This window comes from Dipteris shenzhenensis, chromosome 5, assembly GCF_047967505.1.
Source record: "Dipteris shenzhenensis isolate YYH24624 ecotype China chromosome 5, Dip_SZ_1.0, whole genome shotgun sequence".
NCBI lineage: Eukaryota > Viridiplantae > Streptophyta > Polypodiopsida > Gleicheniales > Dipteridaceae > Dipteris > Dipteris shenzhenensis.
Window position 1 is genome coordinate 5,189,236 of NC_141600.1, and position 18,648 is coordinate 5,207,883.

Consider the following 18,648-nt stretch of genomic DNA (forward strand, 5'->3'; position numbering starts at 1 on the left):
GATGGTATGCTAGTTAGAAATGGCAAGGTTGTAGTACCTGGTCAGAATGATCTCAGGCAGAGAGTCATTCGACAATGCCATGATAGCCCGTGTGCGGGACATCCAGGAGTCGAGAAGACATATGATCTCGTGAAGCGAGATTTCTTTTGGCCAAAGATGAAGAAGCATATTCATGAATATGTGACACGGTGTTTCTCGTGTCAGGTAAGTAAGGCCGAGCGGGTGAAGCCACCCGGACTTTTACAACCCTTGGAAATACCACTAAGTAAGTGGGAGAGCATTTCCATGGACTTCATTGTAGGGTTACCTGTAACACAAGGAGGGTATAATTCTATCCTTGTGGTGGTTGATCGTCTAACCAAGATGGCTCACTTCATTCCGACTAGAGAGTCTGTTAGTGCCCCGCAAGTGGCGGATTTGTTCATTAGACATATATTTCGTCTGCATGGATTGCCTAGATCCATAGTGTCAGACAGAGATGTTAGATTTACCGGTCATTTTTGGACAGCGGTATTTGAGACACTAAGGACTGAGTTGGGAATGAGTAGTGGGGATCATCCTGAGACGGATGGTCAGACGGAGAGAGTCAACCAGATTTTAGAGGATATGCTGAGAGCATATGTGTCATTGAGGCAACATACATGGGACAAGTGGTTGCCATTGTTGGAATTTGCCTACAATGATAGGAAACATTCATCTACTGGGTTCAGTCCGTTTGAGCTGAACTATGGTTATAGACCAGCCAATCCGACTATAGTTGGAGTACCTCAGAAAGTGCCTAGTGCCGCGAACTTTGTAGTTCAGATGCGGGAGATGCTAGCACTTGCGAGAGCTAATATCCGCCAGGCTATGGATAGAGCCAAGGTGTATGCGGATGAAAATCGGTCTATAAGAGTATTTGAAGAAGGAGAAAAAGTTTTTCTCAGAATTCCTTCGCACTCGAAGTCGTTGACTTCAGGAGAGTGTGCTAAGTTATCACCTCGATACTGTGGGCCGTGGTTAATTCTAAAGAGAATAGGCAGTGTAGCCTATAAATTAGAATTGCCACAGGGGTGTAAGGTGCACCCGGTTTTTCATGTTTCGCGTTTAAAGAAATTTTTGCATACAGGTGACTCACTAATCGAAGGTGTGGTTTTGTTTCAGGAGATAGAGGATATTGCAAGGCGCAAACCAACAAGAATCCTGGACCGAGGAACAATGCAAATACGAAATCGGAAGATACCCACGGTGTTGGTTGCATGGCATGGTCAGCCTCTATCGGAAGCTACCTGGGAATCCGTGTACCAGTTGCGGAGAGCATTCCCAGATTTCATCATCGAGGACGCTGATGCTTGAAGAGGGAAGGAATGTTATGCTCTAGTCGAGATAGCATGATCTCGGATAGATCGGTGGGCATTTTCTCTTAGATGACCAACTTTTGTAATAATTAATGTGCGTAATTAAATGGTCAAGAGAAGTAACTGCCAAGGTCCTAGGTGAGGGCGTAATGGCATTGACTAGATAGTTCAAATAGGGTAAGGGCCTAGGTGCATCTAATGTGTAAATTGCCAAGGGGCAATTGTTTTAAAAGGGAACTCCAAGAGAGGGGTGAAAAAGGATGCATCTAAGTAAGGGCCTAAAATGTGACATGTGGCTAAGAACTATCTAGGGAGATTGGGGTCTCAAGGATAAGGATGAGAAAAGAATAAAAAAAGAAAATGGACGTAATGAGACGACTCCTACCTTGAGAGTTTGGCTGGGTGGATATACGAGTTGCCAACGCCCGTGACTACATGAATCTACGTAATGAGTAGAAAGGGAATTTGTTAGAGTTTGCAGATCAGGGGTTTCAGGAGTGCTGGGATGTGTCACTTAACCCGACCACGCTTAAGGACCTCACTTTAAGCTCGCTGAAATAGCTGAGAGAAAATGAATCCTTGTACACCCTTCAATAAGGAGGGTGGGTCAACATCTAAGACCAACAACATACCCACATTTAGGAAACCAAACCGGTTTAAGGGTAATGAAGGGAAGTGTCAAGCTCTTGTAAGGAATGTGAACAGCCAATCATGTCCTGGATGGGTGCCATTTCCTTCTATAACATTGAAGACAAGAAGAAGTTGATTAAGGAGGGAAAATGTTTCAGGTGTAAGAAACATAAGCCACGGCAAGTATGGCATAAGTGCCCTGTTCTCTTGGCTAAAATTGCCAAGACAAATTCCGTGAAAGGGCAAGCCAAGGCATCCAAGCAAGAGGATGAGGCTTCTACCTCGTCATTCTCGAAATCTACCGTGACTATTAAGCCAATAGTGAATGCTGTCCGTTCAGCCAATACCTTTGGGCCTCATGATCTAGATTTTCTAGTAGCTCCTTTACAAGACGTTGACATAATTCTACGTAAACCATGGCAGTATAATTTTAACCCTGCTATTCATCCTCGTACTCATCATTGTTGCTTTGTACATAAGGATCATAGGGGATTGATACCTGTATACAATTTCACTAATTACTCCTATCCAAGAAAAAAGATTGGTAAAAAGAGGAGTAGATTGTAATATTGTGTATATACGGGATTCACGAGATCTTCATATCTCAAAAAAAGATAAAGAGAGAAATGAGTTCCTTAGAGCTCATTGCTGTGGGTTTTAGATTTGTACTTATGTGTGACTTGATAGCTTCAACACAGTCCATATTAGCATATTCTAGTGAGAATACCTCAAGAAACAGCTTGCATGGATCCTTACAACAAGCAATTGCATAGAGTTCAAATATGTTGCCTTCATAATAAGGAAACCTCCTTGCAGATACAGGAACACTTTCTCCAAAATGTGCTAGCTCCAACAAGTATGGGAGCAAGAAATCATATAACTCTTTTGTCATTGGGATCACCTCTGTAGGTCGAAAGAGTGATGCAACTACTAGGTGGATTTAAAACTCCTTTAAAAATCGTATCATTGACAAGACTGACCATCAAACTATCAAGCACTTGTTTTCTCAACCCATTGTTTCTTCAAGACAAATTGAATGCTTTGAGCAACCACATATTGAATATCAGCCAGGAAAGGAGAATTTAGTAGTTGATGCTTTGAGTAGACAGCCCTAAGTTAATCACATTTCTATGATTAAGGAATGGTTGAAGCTTATCCATTAGATGAGGACTTCGCTGAATCTTATGGGAAGATTCAGCATAACGAGGTTGGGGAGTTAGAGGCCTATTCCATTGTGGATGGATACCTATTGTTGGGGCATGCCGTATGTGTACCCAAAACATTGTGGTATCTAGTCATGAGTGAGCTACGTGCAATCCATATTCTAGACATAGAGGCATTAGAGGGACCATTGATAATATTGACAGGTACTTCCATTGGCCTAAACTTCGCAAAGAAGTTTCAGCCTTCGTTCAACAATGTGACGTATGTCAGCGCATTAAATCTCACACGAGTAAGACTGCTGGTCTTTTGCAGCCTTTGCCTATTCCCTTTGAAAGGTGGGAACACATTACAATGGATCTTGTGTCAGGTTTCCCCAAGGTTGGTCAGTTTGAGCAGATTTTCACTATTATAGATAGGCTGAGTAAACAGGCTCATTTTATTCCTGCAAAAAGCAGCTGTCTACTCCTAAAACAGCAAGGTTATTCATTAGGAAAATCTTTAGGTTACATGGGTTACCAAAATCTATTGTATCTGATAATGAGCAACTTTTGGACAGCCCTATTAGAGAATCACAGAACCAAACTGAAATTTACTACAGCCTTCCATCCTCAAGTGAGATGGACAAAGTGAGAATGCCAATCAAACCATAACTACTTTACTTCGAGCTTATGTCCATGACCAACCTAGAAGGTGGTCAGAATTCTTACCCATGTTAGAATTTGCTTTTAATAACACTGTACATACTTCCACCAAGAAAGCCCCATTCGAAATCATGTATGGGCAATGTTTACCCACTCCAATAACACACTTGGGGGAGCGAATTTTTGCTGCTGAGAAGTTTGTTAAGGATATGTCACAGGTTATTGAGCAGGTAAAATAATATATTAAGAAGGCCCAGGTTCAACAATCCAAGGCAGCCAATAAGAAAAGAAAAGAAGCTTATGTAAGTCAACTTAGCACCGAAGTTTTATAGTCCATTTCATATTTCAGCAGCATTATATTTAAAAGAAGGATCTAGAGCATATGAGTTGAAATTACCAGCCCACTGGTGTATGAAGAATCTCTTTCATGTGAGCAATTTGAAGAGATACCACGGCGATACTTCTGCGTTTTGGATACTCAGCATCAAGAAGATGTCTAAATGAAACACTATTTACTACTATCTGTTCCTTTCGTCGAATCACGGGCAATCACAGGAGATGACATCGTATTTTTCCTCCCAGCCTCACTCATGGATTGCATGCACACGAAGATACGTAATTTATTTCCTTCATGACTATCCACAAGCCCACAATTCCCTAGATGGTTCCCTCATGCCACATGTCATCATTTTAGACCTTTCACTTGGTACACCATTTACCCCTCTCTTGGGGCACAATTAAACCATTTGCCCCTTGGCATTCTCACACATTGAGGTGCACCTAGGCTTGAGCACTCAAAACCACCTAGTCGATGCCAATACACCCTCACCTAGGACCTTGGCACCATTTTATTTACGCACATAAAATATTACAAAAGTCGGTCATCTAAGGAAAAATGCCCACCGATCTTTTCGAGGTCATGCTATCTCGGCTAGAGCATAACATTCCTTCCCTCTTCAAGCATCAGCGTCCTCGATGATGAAATCTGGAATGCTCTCCGTAACTGGTATACGAATTCCCAGGTAGCTTCCGATAGAGATAGACCATGCCATGCAACCAACACCGTGGGTATCTTCCGATTGCGCACTTGCATTGTTCCTCGGTCCAGGATTCTTGTTGGTTTGCGTCTTGCATTATCCTCTATCTCCTGAAACAAAACAACACCTTCGATTAGTGAGTCACCTGTATGCAAAAATCTCTTTAAACAAGAAACATGAAACACTGGGTGCACCTTACACCCCGATGGTAATTCTAATTTATAGGCTACCTTGCCTATTCTTTTTAGAATTAACCATGGCCCACAATATCGAGGTGATAACTGAGCACACTCTCTTGCAATCAAAGACTTAGAGTGCGTAGGAACTCTGAGAAAAACTTTTTCTCCTTCCTTCAATTCTCTAGCGGATCGATTTTCATCCGCATACGCCTTAGCTCTATCCATAGCTTGGTGGAAGTTAGCTCTCGCAAGTGCTAGCATCTCCCGCATCTGAACCACAAAGTTCGCGGCACTAGGCACTTTTTGAGGTATTCCAACATAGTTGGATTCGCTGGCCTATAACCATAGTTCAGCTCAAACGGCCTGAACCCTGTAGAGGAATGTTTCTATCATTGTAGGCAAACTCTAACAATGGCAACCACTTGTCCCATGTATGTTGCCTCAATGACACATATGCTCTAAGCATATCCTCTAAAATTTGGTTGATTCTTTCTGTCTGACCATCCGTTTCTGGATGATCCCCACTACTCATTCCCAACTCAGTCCTTAGTGTCTCAAATACCGCAGTCCAAAAATGACCGATAAATTTGACATCTCTGTTTGACACTATGGATTTGGGTAATCCATGCAGACGAAATATATGTCTAATAAACCAATCCGCTACTTGCGGGGCACTAACAGACTCTCTAGTTGGAATGAAGTGAGCCATCTTGGTAAGACGATCAACCACCACAACGATAGAATCATACCCACCTTGTGTCGTAGGCAGTCCTACAATAAAGTCCATGAAAATGCTCTCCCACTTGCTTAGTGGTATCTCCAAGGGCTGTAAAAGTTCGGGTGGCTTCACCCGCTCTGCCTTACTTACCTGACACGAAAAGCAACGTGTCACATATTCATGAATATGCTTTTTCATCTTTGGCCAAAAGAAATCTCGCTTCACGAGATCATAAGTCTTCTCGACTCCAGGATGTCCCGCACATGGGCTGTCATGGCATTGTTGAATGACTCTCTGCCTGAGATCATTCTGATTAGGTACTACTACCTTGCCATTTCTTTTCAGCATACCATCTCTTATAGCATATCTTGCATAAGTTTGGCCTTTTTTGGATGCCACGTCATCCTTTTCCCCGAGTTTTAACATATGAGCCTTAGGCCATAGGCTCTGGACAAACTCGTCCACCTTTTGAGTTTCTCTAATCTCGGCCATTAGAGCACTCTCTAACACCGTGAAACTCATGTTATGCATAATGCGTGACAACGCATCAGCAACTTTATTATCCTTCCCTCTTCGGTACCGAATCGTCAAATTAAACTCCTGCATGAGTTCTGCCCACCTAGCTTGGCAGCCTCTCAAGTCAGGTTGTTTACAAAAATGTTTCAGAGTATCATGATCAACATCTACATAAAACTCTGATCCATACAAATAATGTCTTCATGTTTTCAAAGCATGGACAACAGCATACAACTCTAATTCATGAGTTGGCCAATCTCTTTGAGAGGGAGAAAGCTTCTTACTTTCAAAGGCTACTGGCCTTCCCTCTTGGAGGAGAACTGCTCCTACCGCAATGCCACTTGCATCGGTTTCAAGGAACAATGGTTTCTGGGGATCAACTATTTTTAACACCGGTCCTATGACCACAGCTTCTTTTATGGTGTTAAAACTTTCCTGTTAATTATGTCCCCATATAAAAGGTACTTTATCTCAGGTCGGATCAGTCAATGGCGATACTATTTCGGAATATCCTTTGATATGCCTTCGATAAAATTGGACAAATCCCAAGAATGATCGCAAAGCGATCAAACTCTGAGGGATTGGCCAAGTCAGTATCGCAGCCACTTTCTTTGGATCCATTTCTACCCCCTCATGAGTAATTATGAATCCTAAACATTCAAGTCTTACCATACACAGTATAGTTTTCTTTTTATTTACATAAAGACTGGCTTTCCTCAAACAACTGAACACTATTCTTAATTGTTCGTGATGCTCAGTAATACTTTTACTGAATACCAGAATATCGTCAATAAAATGCACTACAAACTTTCCGATATACGGACGTAGTAAATCGTTCATAAGCATGACGAATGTAGCTGGAGCATTGGTAAGTCCAAAGGGCATTACCAAAAACTCATAATGACGAAACCTGCTTCTAAAAGCGGTTTTATGCACATCCTCGGCTCTAATACGGATCTGATGGTAGCCACACTTAAGATCTATCTTATTGAAAATTACGGCCCCATGTAATGCATCTAGCAAATCATCGATCCGAGCCATCGAATACATGTGCTTAATAGTGATATTATTCAATGCTCTGTAATCTATACAGAGACGAAAAGTATCATCTTTCTTCTTCTTTAATATCACTGGCGAAGCAAAAGGTAAAAAACTCGGTTGAATTTGCCCCAGCTTGAGGTATTCTTCCAGTTGTCTTCGCACCTCAACTTCTTCTGTAAAGCTTAATCTATAGGGAGGTCTATTTACAGGTTTTGCCCCCGGGATAAGCTCAATTTTATGCTGAACATTCCGCTCTAGAGGTAACCCATAAGGTAACTCATCCTTAAAACAATCAGAGAACTTCTCCGATATCTCCTTAGCCAACTCGGCCATTTCCCCAGCTTGGGTAGCCTCAGTGCTAGCCGATGCATCATCAATCGACTCTACCGATGCTATATACAGACACAGAAACTCTTTCGGAGTCTTCCGAATTTCCATGGTTGAAATCAATGGTCCTCGAGGTAAATCCTTTTCACCTCGCAAAACATATTCTACCCCGTTCATCTTGAACTGGTAAATATGCTTTTTCCAATCAATGGCTGGATTTTTCCAAAAATGCCAAGCCATGCCTAGGGCTATATCTGTGTGAGCAAGCCAGTTCAACTCAAAGTCCAGCTTCTCAACATAGTCCTGTATTCGAAGTTCCAACTCGGTAACCCTCTGGTCCCATACTTCAGTTGAACTTCCGTCCGCCATCCTAACATAAGCATAGTCAAACGGACTAGTTTTCAACTTGAGCCTCTTAATAAGCTTCGAGTTAATTACATTGTGTGTTGACGCTGAGTCAAACAATACAATCACATCATGATTGGCTACTTGCCCTTTCATTTTAATTAACTCGGGCTCATCGAAAACCGTATACCCCATTGCTGCGAGCTTTGAAAGGATGTTATCGGATGCACCGCTTACTAACTTAGTAACAGACACACTTAACAACACATGTACTAACCTCTGAGAAGGTCCCGTCAATTGCATCTGCATGTGTTCCGCATTGGGACTCTCCTGCATTTCCGCGTCGCATTCAGATATTATCATATTGGCCGTGCGACGGTCTTTGTTTAGTGGACAATCTTTCCACTGATGTCGCTGAAGGCAGCCGAAGCACAATCCTTCTTTTCTAGCTTTTTCTTTTTGCTCAGGGGTCAACGAGGACTTTGACCAAGCCCAGGCTGCCATTGGAGTTATTTTTCTTTTCACCCCAACGGTGGTACTTGTCTTTGCTTCTCCCTCAACCAGCTTCACCTGCTTGGTTTGGCCACTTGGCTGCGAGACACTTGTCTTTGAAGTCCATTTCCTCTGAAATCCCTCTTTTCTCGGGTACTCATGCTGAGTCCTGCTTGCACAAACCCACTAGGTCTGCCTCTGGCATCCTCATAGTTTAGGGCTACTGCAATAGATCATCTAATGTAGTCACATATTTAGCCCGAACTTCCATTTTAATCTTGTCGTTCAGTCCATAGATATAGTCTTTCAACTGAACCGACATAGGGAGAGGGTCTGTTATTTTCATAACACATTCCCTGAACTTGTCAGTGTACTCTGCCACCGACAAATTCCTCTGGCGAAGGTTTTTGTAAGCATCCCAAGCTCGGGACTCTTCGTCAGGTGGAAGAAAGTGTTTCTTAAATTCAGCCTTAAACCCTTCCCAGGTGGGAGGGGTAACTTGATCTTTCTGTTGTTTTATCCACCACCTATCCGCTGCCTCAATAAACAGGTGAGTGGTCTCGTGGATTCTCTTTAGATTAGATCTGATTTCACAAATGGCGAAGGCTTCTTCCCACTTGTGTAACCAAACCTCGATCACATCAGAACTGCGCTCGGTCATCCGACCAGCGTACTTTTCCGGTCTATAGTTGGCAATATTAGGTACCTTGACCTTCGCACGTTTTGATGAGTGTATACTGGGCTCTGGCTCTGCTGGAGCTTTGCCCTTCTCATTTCTAGATGGTCTAGCCGACAAGGCTTGCACCATCTCTCTAATTTCATTTTGACCAGCATTCACTTGAAGCTACTGGTTCATGATCTGTTGTAAGGCATCTTCTAATACAGAAATCCTACCCACCAGAGTAGGTGTTGCGTGATGGGACACTTGTTGTGTAGACCGCGCTCTAGATTCACCAAGATTTACCCTGGAATCTTGTCCCCCTGCCTCCATTCTTTCAAAAGGGAAAATAGATTTTTTTTTTTTCACTTCAAATTTCCCTCTGCTGTACAGGAATAAAATCGACTGCAAACTGGAAACTGAAAATTTATATAGAAGGAAACAAGGATGCCCCGTGGAAGTTTCACATAACGCAGATATCTCGATTTCCTTTGCGTGATACCAAGCTACAAGCCTGCGGCTGTACGCGATTCTACTCTCCTCTTGCTGAATTACATCTCGACCTAGTTGTACGTGACTGTACTTCGTCAAAAGCCTCTCGATGCAACTTCTGTCTTCCTCCGAAGCAGTCATCTACTCCTCAATGTGGATGTTGCTGCGCTAACGATTCCTTCCATCACCTGCCTTCCGTCATCTGCTTACGGGAACCCTGCTCCTGCGATCCTAGAACCCAAGGTGCAACTGAATTTCAGCGCGCTGCCGGGCTGAGTGCGATCTCCAAACAGTCACGCAGCTCACGCTTCACTGCGCATGTATCAAGCTTCTCCAATCTCCCTTGAGTCTTGATTGTGGCTTTATTAAAGAGCCTAAGATACGCTTCACAAAGCGTGCGACCACCAGATTTGAGTAGTACTTCAGCGGTGGCGGCACAGCCCTTAAATTTGAAGCATAGTCCTCAAACTCAAAGGCTCAGACAGTCAAACGCAATACTTCAACTCGGTGCCATGCGGATTTTGAAGACGGGCTGCTACAGTTTGACGACGATTCACACGCTTGCTGTCACGTTGATTCGCGGTCTGCTAAGATTCCTTGTGTGTTCGTCCCTTTCTCGTCAGCAGCTCTGATACCAAATGAAACACTATTTACTACTATCTATTCCTTTCGTCGAATCACGGGTAATCACAAGCGATGACATCGTATTTTTCCTCCCAGCCTCACTCATGGATTGCATGCACACGAAGATGCGTAATTTATTTCCTTCATGCCTATCCACAAGTCCACAATTCCCTAGATGGTTCCCTCATGCCACATGTCATCATTTTAGACCTTTAACTTGGTACACCATTTACCCCTCTCTTGGGGCACAATTAAACCATTTGCCCCTTGGAATTCTCACACATTTAGGTGCACCTAGGCCTAAGCACTTAGAACCACCTAGTCGATGCCAATACACCCTCACCTAGGACCTTGGCAGTTACTTCCCTTGACCATTTTATTTACGCACATAAAATATTACAAAAGTCGGTCATCTAAAGGAAAATGCCCACCGATCTTTCCGAGGTCATGCTATCTCGGCTAGAGCATAACACTAAACTTGAAGATGGGACTGAAGTTCTTACTCCGGAACAGATTGTGTACCATATAGAGAAGAGTACACGTGGAAAGAAGAAATATGTAGAAAAAGGGGTAGGGGCAGATTTGGAGAAAGGGGAATAGACAGTAGGAAGAGAGGGAGAGATTGAGAGGGAGCAGGGAAGAGAGAGAGAGAGAGTGAGTGAGCGTAGGCATGGAGGAGGAAGGGAGAGTAAATAGGATTAGATGTCACATCAAAAATAGTACATAGAAGGTGGTGGATGTAGCAAACAGCAACTACTAATCAATCTAGTAGGAGATAGGGGTGGTCCTGGACGATGCTTTCTGGCTGCCATGAATTTTCATCCTCAGGGAGTCCTCGCACTTGATAAGAAACTCTACGTAGGCCTTGTTCCGGAGTACATGGTCTCTGAAACCCACAATGCGCTCCGGGACATACAGGATGTGACCCTCTTCATCCAAAGGTGGCAAACTTCGGTCTCAGGATGGTAAGCAGTGCTAGGTGTGAGTAAAGTACCTACTGCTGTAAATATCTCCTGCCAAATGTGACCCATAAACTTTGCATCTCTGTCACTGACTATTTCTTGAGGAAAATTGTGATGCTTAAAGACATGTTCAATGAATTGCCCAGCAACCTGCAATGTTGAATACCGGGTCTTAGTGGGTATGAAATGGGCTTGTTTTGTCATTCTATCTACCACAACAAAGAAGCTGTCCCATCCGCTCTCTATAGAAGGCAATCCTGTGATGAAATCCATTGCTATGTGTGTCCATTTGCCCTCTGGAATGGGTAATGGTTGCAAGAGGCCTGCGGGTAATTTGTTGTCCACTTTATTCTATTGGCAAGGCAAGCATTCAGCCACGTATTTAACTACATCTCTCCACATTTCTTCCCAGGTAAAGCTATGCTTGATTCTTTCATATGTTTTAGTGATACCCGCATGTCCAGCCATGGGAGAGGAGTGCATTTCTTGCAAAACCAGCTGGCGGTATTTGAACTTTGGCACTAAATAAATCTTGTCTTGGCACCACAACAGCCCATTATGCAATTTGGAATCCAGATGACCCTGACTAGAAGGCTTCTGCAAATCTGAAAATATGAGAGCTGCTTTAGAATTTTGCATATACCCTTCCTGAATGCCATGAATCCACTCCTGACATATGGTAGAGATAGCACACAAATTGCAAGTCCACATCCTGGACAAGACATCTGCAACCACATTTTCCTTTCCTTTTCTGTACTCAATGTCAAAATCATTGGATTGGACTGCAACCAGGCATCTCTTCTGCTTATATGACAAATTTGGCTGGGTGAGGAAGAATTTGAGTGTCCTGTGATCTGTTTTCACCTTAATTTGACTTCTGTACAGATAGTGGTGCCATTTCTTAAAAGCATGCAAGATAGCCATCATCTCTTGATCATAAACATGCAAATTGAGTTCTCTGGCATCAAACTTCCTGCTTTCAAAGGCTATTACCCCGTGCTCCTACCTCAGAACATCCCCCAATCCTTTGCCACTGGCATTTGCCTCCACAATAAAAGGACGCGAAAAATCAGGGCATACCAAGACAAGTGCATGAGTGAGAGCAAATTTCAGGTCTTCAAAGCTGCGTTGTGCTTCCTTTGACCACCCAAAAGCATCCTTCTTCAAGAGGTCAGTAAGAGGAGCTGCCCTCTTGGCAAATTTGTGAATAAAGCGCCTGTAGAAGGAAGCAAGACCTAAATCATCATACTCAAGCATAAGCTGCCATCTCGGTTTTGAAAGATTCCAAAATCTTTCCGGTAGGACCCAATGCTTATCAAGCTTTTAAATCCCAACCCAAACAACAAAAACTTCAATAGCAAAAAGGAACATAAACAAAGCAAAAAATCAGAAAAAGAAATATGTGTGTGTGTGTGTGTGTGTGTGTGTGTGTGTGAGAGAGAGAGAACAACAGCTCAAATGGGTGCTTCAAAAGATTAACAAGAAGCTGGAATACTGACACTTGTCAACTTGGCCTCTACATGTTCGACTTCGGATAGTACAGTCTATCATTATGGCATATGTGCAATTTTATTTGCCTCTTCTTCACTGGTCTTTTAAGCATTTGGCTTCCTATATGTCCCAGGCTATGGAGATATTTTGGAAAAGCAAATCTCACAAAAAGACTTTGCGACTACTTCCCATGCAGTCTGTTTGTTCTCCTAAGACTCATGGGGGACTGAATATTCTCAATCTTCAGTTTCATATGTTGGCAAGAAAGAGCACTATGATTGCTGATTTTTTTCAGCAAAAACAGCCATGGGCTGTTATGTTAGCAGCTATGTGTGGAAACATGAAGTCCCATGCATATGGGCATTGGATTACAGATCCCTGGGAAGCAGTCATGACCACATTTCAGGGGAAAATTCTTGGCTGTCCTGTTTCTACTGCTTTTATTCATGATTGGAAGAGAATTCTCTCTTATGCTAAATGGTCAGGTGCTTCCTCCCATCATGGTAATTCTCTTCGCTTGGAAAGCATCCATTGGAGCAAGGTGTTTGAATCGCCTCTTGCTTTACAAGCACCTATTAAAGCATATAATCTTATGAAATTGGGCATAAGATTTGTCGGAGATGTGGTGGATCAACATGGTTATGTGCTTTCATTTCCACAAGCTTGCAGGACATTCCCCTTGGGTCTGCATCATAGGCCCATTTGGAGAATACTTACAACTATGTTGCAGCCATTTGTTCCTGTTCCTCCACTGTTTGTACAGGACAGATTACTGGACTGGAATCTGACTTCCTTATCTCCTACTACCTGTTCACTTTCAATGCATAATTTGGCATCCTCGATGGTCTACAGATTTCTTCTTCCACCGCCATGGATTGATAAGCATGCCAACACTCTTTGGAATTTGGATAGGCCTTTATCTTGGTGGCAATCACAACTCAAGAAAATTTGGAAAGCTAAATTGCCATTGAAACAAAGGCTTTTCTTTTGGAGATGTATAGTGGGAGCTTTTTCCATTGGGGTGAAATTGGAAGCACGTCGTATTGCTTCCTCTTCCTGCCCCCGTTGTTCTCATCACCGTGAGACACTTCCCCATTTGTTATGGTCTTGCCCGCTCTCTCGCATATTGATCACTCATGTCTCTCGTTTGCTGCAGCTTCGGTTTCCCTCTATCACATTCGGGAAACTCTTCTGGATGTTTGGATGCTTCTCATCTCAGATGTCTCCATTCCTCCTTTTCTTTCACTGGGCTCGTTTTTGGGTACTATGGACTATTTGGACACAGAGATTGCATTTTAGGATGGGACAACAGTTTCCTCAGGCATATGCTTTCTTCAGAATGTCCCTCAAGCAATCTTTATATGATAGTTATGCTGCGAGGGACTTGGATGCTACTAGCCTTGAAGTGTTTTCTGACTATTTTTGAGTTCTTCCATTAGGCTCTCTTTTGGAGTCTAATGTCATGTACATTGATTTCATGTTAATTTTATAGTTACTGGTTTCACCAAAAAAAAAAAAGTGTGTGAGAGAGAGAGAGAGTTAGAGAGAGAGAATTAAGTTAGGTTAAATATCAGAAACAAAAGAAACACTCATGAACTTAAATATAATCACTTCCACTGAAAGAGTTTGAATCTTTGTAAATAAAATCTAATAGTACAGAATGTATAAAATAAGTCATCTATGAATCTTTCAACCTAACCAAGTTTATGAAGAACAATTGCACAATTCTCACAAAAGATCAATCATTGCATAAACTCAAATTCATCAGTAAAAAGGTGGACATTTGCTAAGAAAACAGCACAAATTAGTGCCCATTGGAATACCAATGCTTTGTTGGAATAAAGAGTCTCCAAGAGTTACGAGTAAATTATCTAGAAGAAGTTTAACCAACTCCGCATCTACAACTTTTGCACACCTGCTCTTTTTCAAATCAACGTCTTGCGTTTTTTATTTCATCCAACAAAAGTCAAAATGCAAGGCTGATTTTTCAACTGTCAAAGCTTTGCATATATCTTTTTCATATCTGTAGTTGAAAATTGTGAAACAAGATTTCCTGTCTGTGACTTCAAAATCTTCCAAATCTATCTTAATACATATAGAGTGTAGTAAAATCAAATGTTTCAAGCATACTTCTCTTGTACACTCCGAGAGCAGTTAAAAAACTTTATGACTGGTATAACTTACCGAATCGTTCAAAACCCAACTTGAATGTACCAATACGTCAGCCTCTCTCTATTAAAAACATAAATCTAGTCCCACAACATAACACAAGATGGTGTCTGTAAAAAAAATAAGGACGAAACAGTACTATAGAGTTCAAATCATGTATCTAGTCCTACAATCTAATACCAGATTCACCAAACCCCTTAAATCTACTAAAGCATCAGCCTCTCTCAATAAGAAGCATATATCTAGTCCCACCACATAACACAACATAGTCTGTAAAAAAACAAAAATGAAACAATACTATAAATTTCATCCAAATAATATATCTAGACCAAGAATATAATACGGGATGCACCAGACCCCTTAGCACAATATAAAACTAGCTACCCTTATTGTAAAGTTGCAAAAAGGGGGAGTGGCCAAACAAAAACAAGCTTTAGATTTGGAACTCTGGCCTACCCCCAAAAACCAGTGAAAACCCAGAGAGGTCTAGTTCCTCTTTGATATGGAAAATTTGATTCCCACGTTTGACAAATTAGTTCAGTGAAATTTGCGAAAAAACTTTAAGTAATCTATATCTAATCAACGCATGCAACCAAACTCCTTGTGTAAAGGCAACATGAAGAGCATTTTTTTAACAGTCATGTACTAAGATCATTCAATACTAAGGAAGAATTAAAAAACACAAAAAGTAAACCGTTTGCGTAGCCTATAAATAACGTATTAAATAGTCCTTTCAACTAATTGTATTTAGGATCATCATTCTCGTATGTACCTCTTGGAAAGGAATAGAAAGGACAGTCCATCCAGCACCTGCCAAAATGCGCCTCTTCAACACAGTATGACCTAGAGGTGAACCTGGCATTTCCAAAAAGCACGAGGATGACTTCCTAAAAGCAATTCCTTGCCAATAAGAATGAAATTGCTCATTGATGATAAGCACACACGTGCATGCTATGTATGCGGTGGTAATGTCTTCATTAAAAAATCAGGGTCAATAAAGCCTTTGCTTTGTAAAAAACTAATCTTCTTCTATATTTAATTAGGAATGTTCAATGCAATTACTTGCTGTATCACGAAGGAAGCTTTATGACAGTGGTATGCCATCCACAAAATCGATTTGTCTTGATTCCTGGTGGGGATTGATACCTGTGTTTCGCGTGAAATGGGATGGACCATCAAACTCTAGTGCAAACCTCATGTCCACAACGGCTAGATCCAAAGAATAATCAGCAGCAGTGCACTCAGTGACCCAATTCTGTCCCGAACTGACCAGAAGCCATTCCACATCTTTCTGATGTACGGAGGTAGATAGAACATTAGACTTGTGCTTTTCCCATGCTTCTTTTGCCAGAGCTTTGAGTGTGCTTCTCGAAGCCAACTCCATTTTATACTCGTACTGCAGGCAAAGGTTTACCTGATGGACCTGTGACATGAACCAAACAGTACGATCGGCAATTTTGTCGGTGCTGGCTACTACATCTCTTGATCCAACGGAATCAAGGATTTGCCATAAGTATTTAAATGAAGGCCGTTCTAACTGGCGGAGTACAGCATACGACCAAGCTATATTTGCCAATTGCTCTACTGTGGCATTGTCAAATGCATTGGTGTTACCCCACGTACCACGATTTGATGTCTCTAAAGCTTCTACCATCGATTCACTCAACAAGCCTGGGTCGTTCATAGGAAATTCTTCTACAGAAGAACCTGAAAATTCAGCCGACAGCACTGACTGACCATTTCCGACACGGTTAACATCAACTGACCTCTTAAAAAACAAATCGCTTGGTTTCTTGCGGTTACCAAGATCAACCTTTTGGCTCGTCTCTCCCAAGCCGGGACAGAAACGGTCCAGCGCATCAAATAGGGGGTCAGCATGCTGGAATAATGCAGCGAATGCCCATAAAACTTGAGCAAGTTCCTGCGGTTTAAACTTCTCCACTTTAAGCGATGCATGGCAAGCTAGGCTTGCAAATAAAGAAGGTGCCGAGTGCTGCATGGAAGCATATGCACCTGCCATATTCGCAATATTTTGAGCATTAAAATCGCAGATTTTGCCCAATGCAACTTCTGCAATGCGATCCATTTCTGAAAAGTACAAAGAGCTTCCCCCCACCTTGGCGAGAGCCCAAGCCATATTCGACAACCCTTGGGCTGAGCAACCTGACACAACCTCGATGGCTGCAGCGACCAGCTCCCGCATGTATCTCTTTCTGGCGAATGCAAGTCTTTCACTTTTAGACATGCAACTAGCTTCCATGTGCTTCGCTATCCTGTGAAGTGCGGTGACTGCATTAAAAGGAGTTAGCAGGGATGGATATCCTAACAATCGGGTTCTCTCCGAAGCATTGCCAACTATTTCCAGCACCTCTTGGGCATCACTAGCTTCTACGACCCTCCTGTTGAATGCTCGCTCCCTTTCGGTTACCTCCTCTCCATTCGCAAACTTGGGAATCAAGATCATCTTGCCACCCCCTTCTTCTAGAACCCAATTCCCCGACTCGCCACTTGTTCCGAGTTCCAACGCATCATTGGCCGCTTCAACCTTGTGAGTAGAAGCCTTCGGTCCTTCTGCTGCGATCTTCTTTCCGGGCACCTTCTTCTTATTTGACTTAGGTTGGATTTTCTTCCTTAGCAAGTTCAGAGCCTTAGGATCCCTCGCTTCGATTGCGAGGAATGCTCTTTGCCGAGCTTTATCAGCCCAGTCGAAGTCGTTGCTAAGGCCGTCGACCACATTTACGATGGATACTCTAGCCTTACGGTTTCGGCTTCCCCTCCTCTTCCCCTTGCCAGCGTGCAAATAATGCAAAGGGTGGAACTCATCCATCAACTCCTCTTCCCACCGACTGTCGGCATCGGCCGCGTCGGAGGCAACGGCAGAGGTGAGAGGGTGCGCACCTGGACGAGTGGGAAGGGCAAGGCGGAGGTGGACAAGGGGAAGGCCAAGAGCAGACGACGGAGAGTGATGTAGAATACAAGACATCTGCCAAACCTCCATCTTCTCTTACCTGCTCCGTCTTCGTGGTTGGGATTTATGCGTTCTACCCTACCAAATCAAGCCAAGGAGCTAGATAGCTTATGCTATTGAGAGGAGCTTTAGGCAAGAGAGCAGACTTACAAAGAGAGAGAGAGAGAGAGAGAGAGCGAGAGAGAGGGTGTGAGTAGCATGCTATTCAGAGGAGTAACACAAAGCTTTAGCCCCTCACAAACTTGCCCCAGGATCCTCCTTGTGTCCTGACAAATTGAAGATCCTCATCCATTTGCTCTTGAAAAAACAACATACATCATCAATGAGTTGGGACTCAATGGAGGAGGCCTTAGAGTCCCTATCTTCCTCTTCTAGTTGAGTTGGAGATCTTTTGCTCTCTTAGATTTTGGCATGTTCTCTACCTAGGAAGAGGACATCGGTGGGGATATCTACTTGACAATCTGCTTGGATGATCCATGGTCTCTTGAGGGGGATTGAGTCCCTCCATCCATATGAAGCACACGGATATCATTCAACATCTAGATACCTTCAACCTCGATCAAAACTGAAAGAGCATGCCTTTAGGTGTGACAATTTGATCATTTGCCATTCTTAGCGCAACTTGATAGTTTTAACCCAAGCCGCTCAAACTTCTCAACATTGACTATTGTGCCATAATCCACGAACATGTCCTTGATTACTTATCCTCGTAATGGAACTACCAATATGGTGATAAGGAGGTGGACTTTAGGGTTTGATCAACAGTAGGCATGTGGAGTGAGGGGTTTGAGAATAGTCAGTGGGGACAAAGTGAGGAGTGGAGGTGGTGCTTCGCTTCTATTGGGATTCTCCTTCAC

General features: G+C 42.7%; 1 protein-coding gene across 1 annotated transcript in view; it reads right to left on the reverse strand.

Annotated features, from left to right (window-relative positions):
• Nucleotides 1-17,957, reverse strand: part of RAP (RAP domain-containing protein) — a 41,296-nt gene extending 23,339 nt beyond the window's left edge. The window contains exons 1-2 of the mRNA XM_087375219.1: nucleotides 15,970-17,957; nucleotides 15,596-15,678 (exon numbers count right to left, since the gene is read on the reverse strand). Of these exons, the coding sequence (XP_087231345.1) occupies nucleotides 15,596-15,678; nucleotides 15,970-17,821 (1,935 nt within the window). The 5' untranslated portion in view covers nucleotides 17,822-17,957. The remainder of the gene's footprint in view (nucleotides 1-15,595; nucleotides 15,679-15,969) is intronic.
• Between the last annotated feature and the right edge of the window lie 691 nt (nucleotides 17,958-18,648).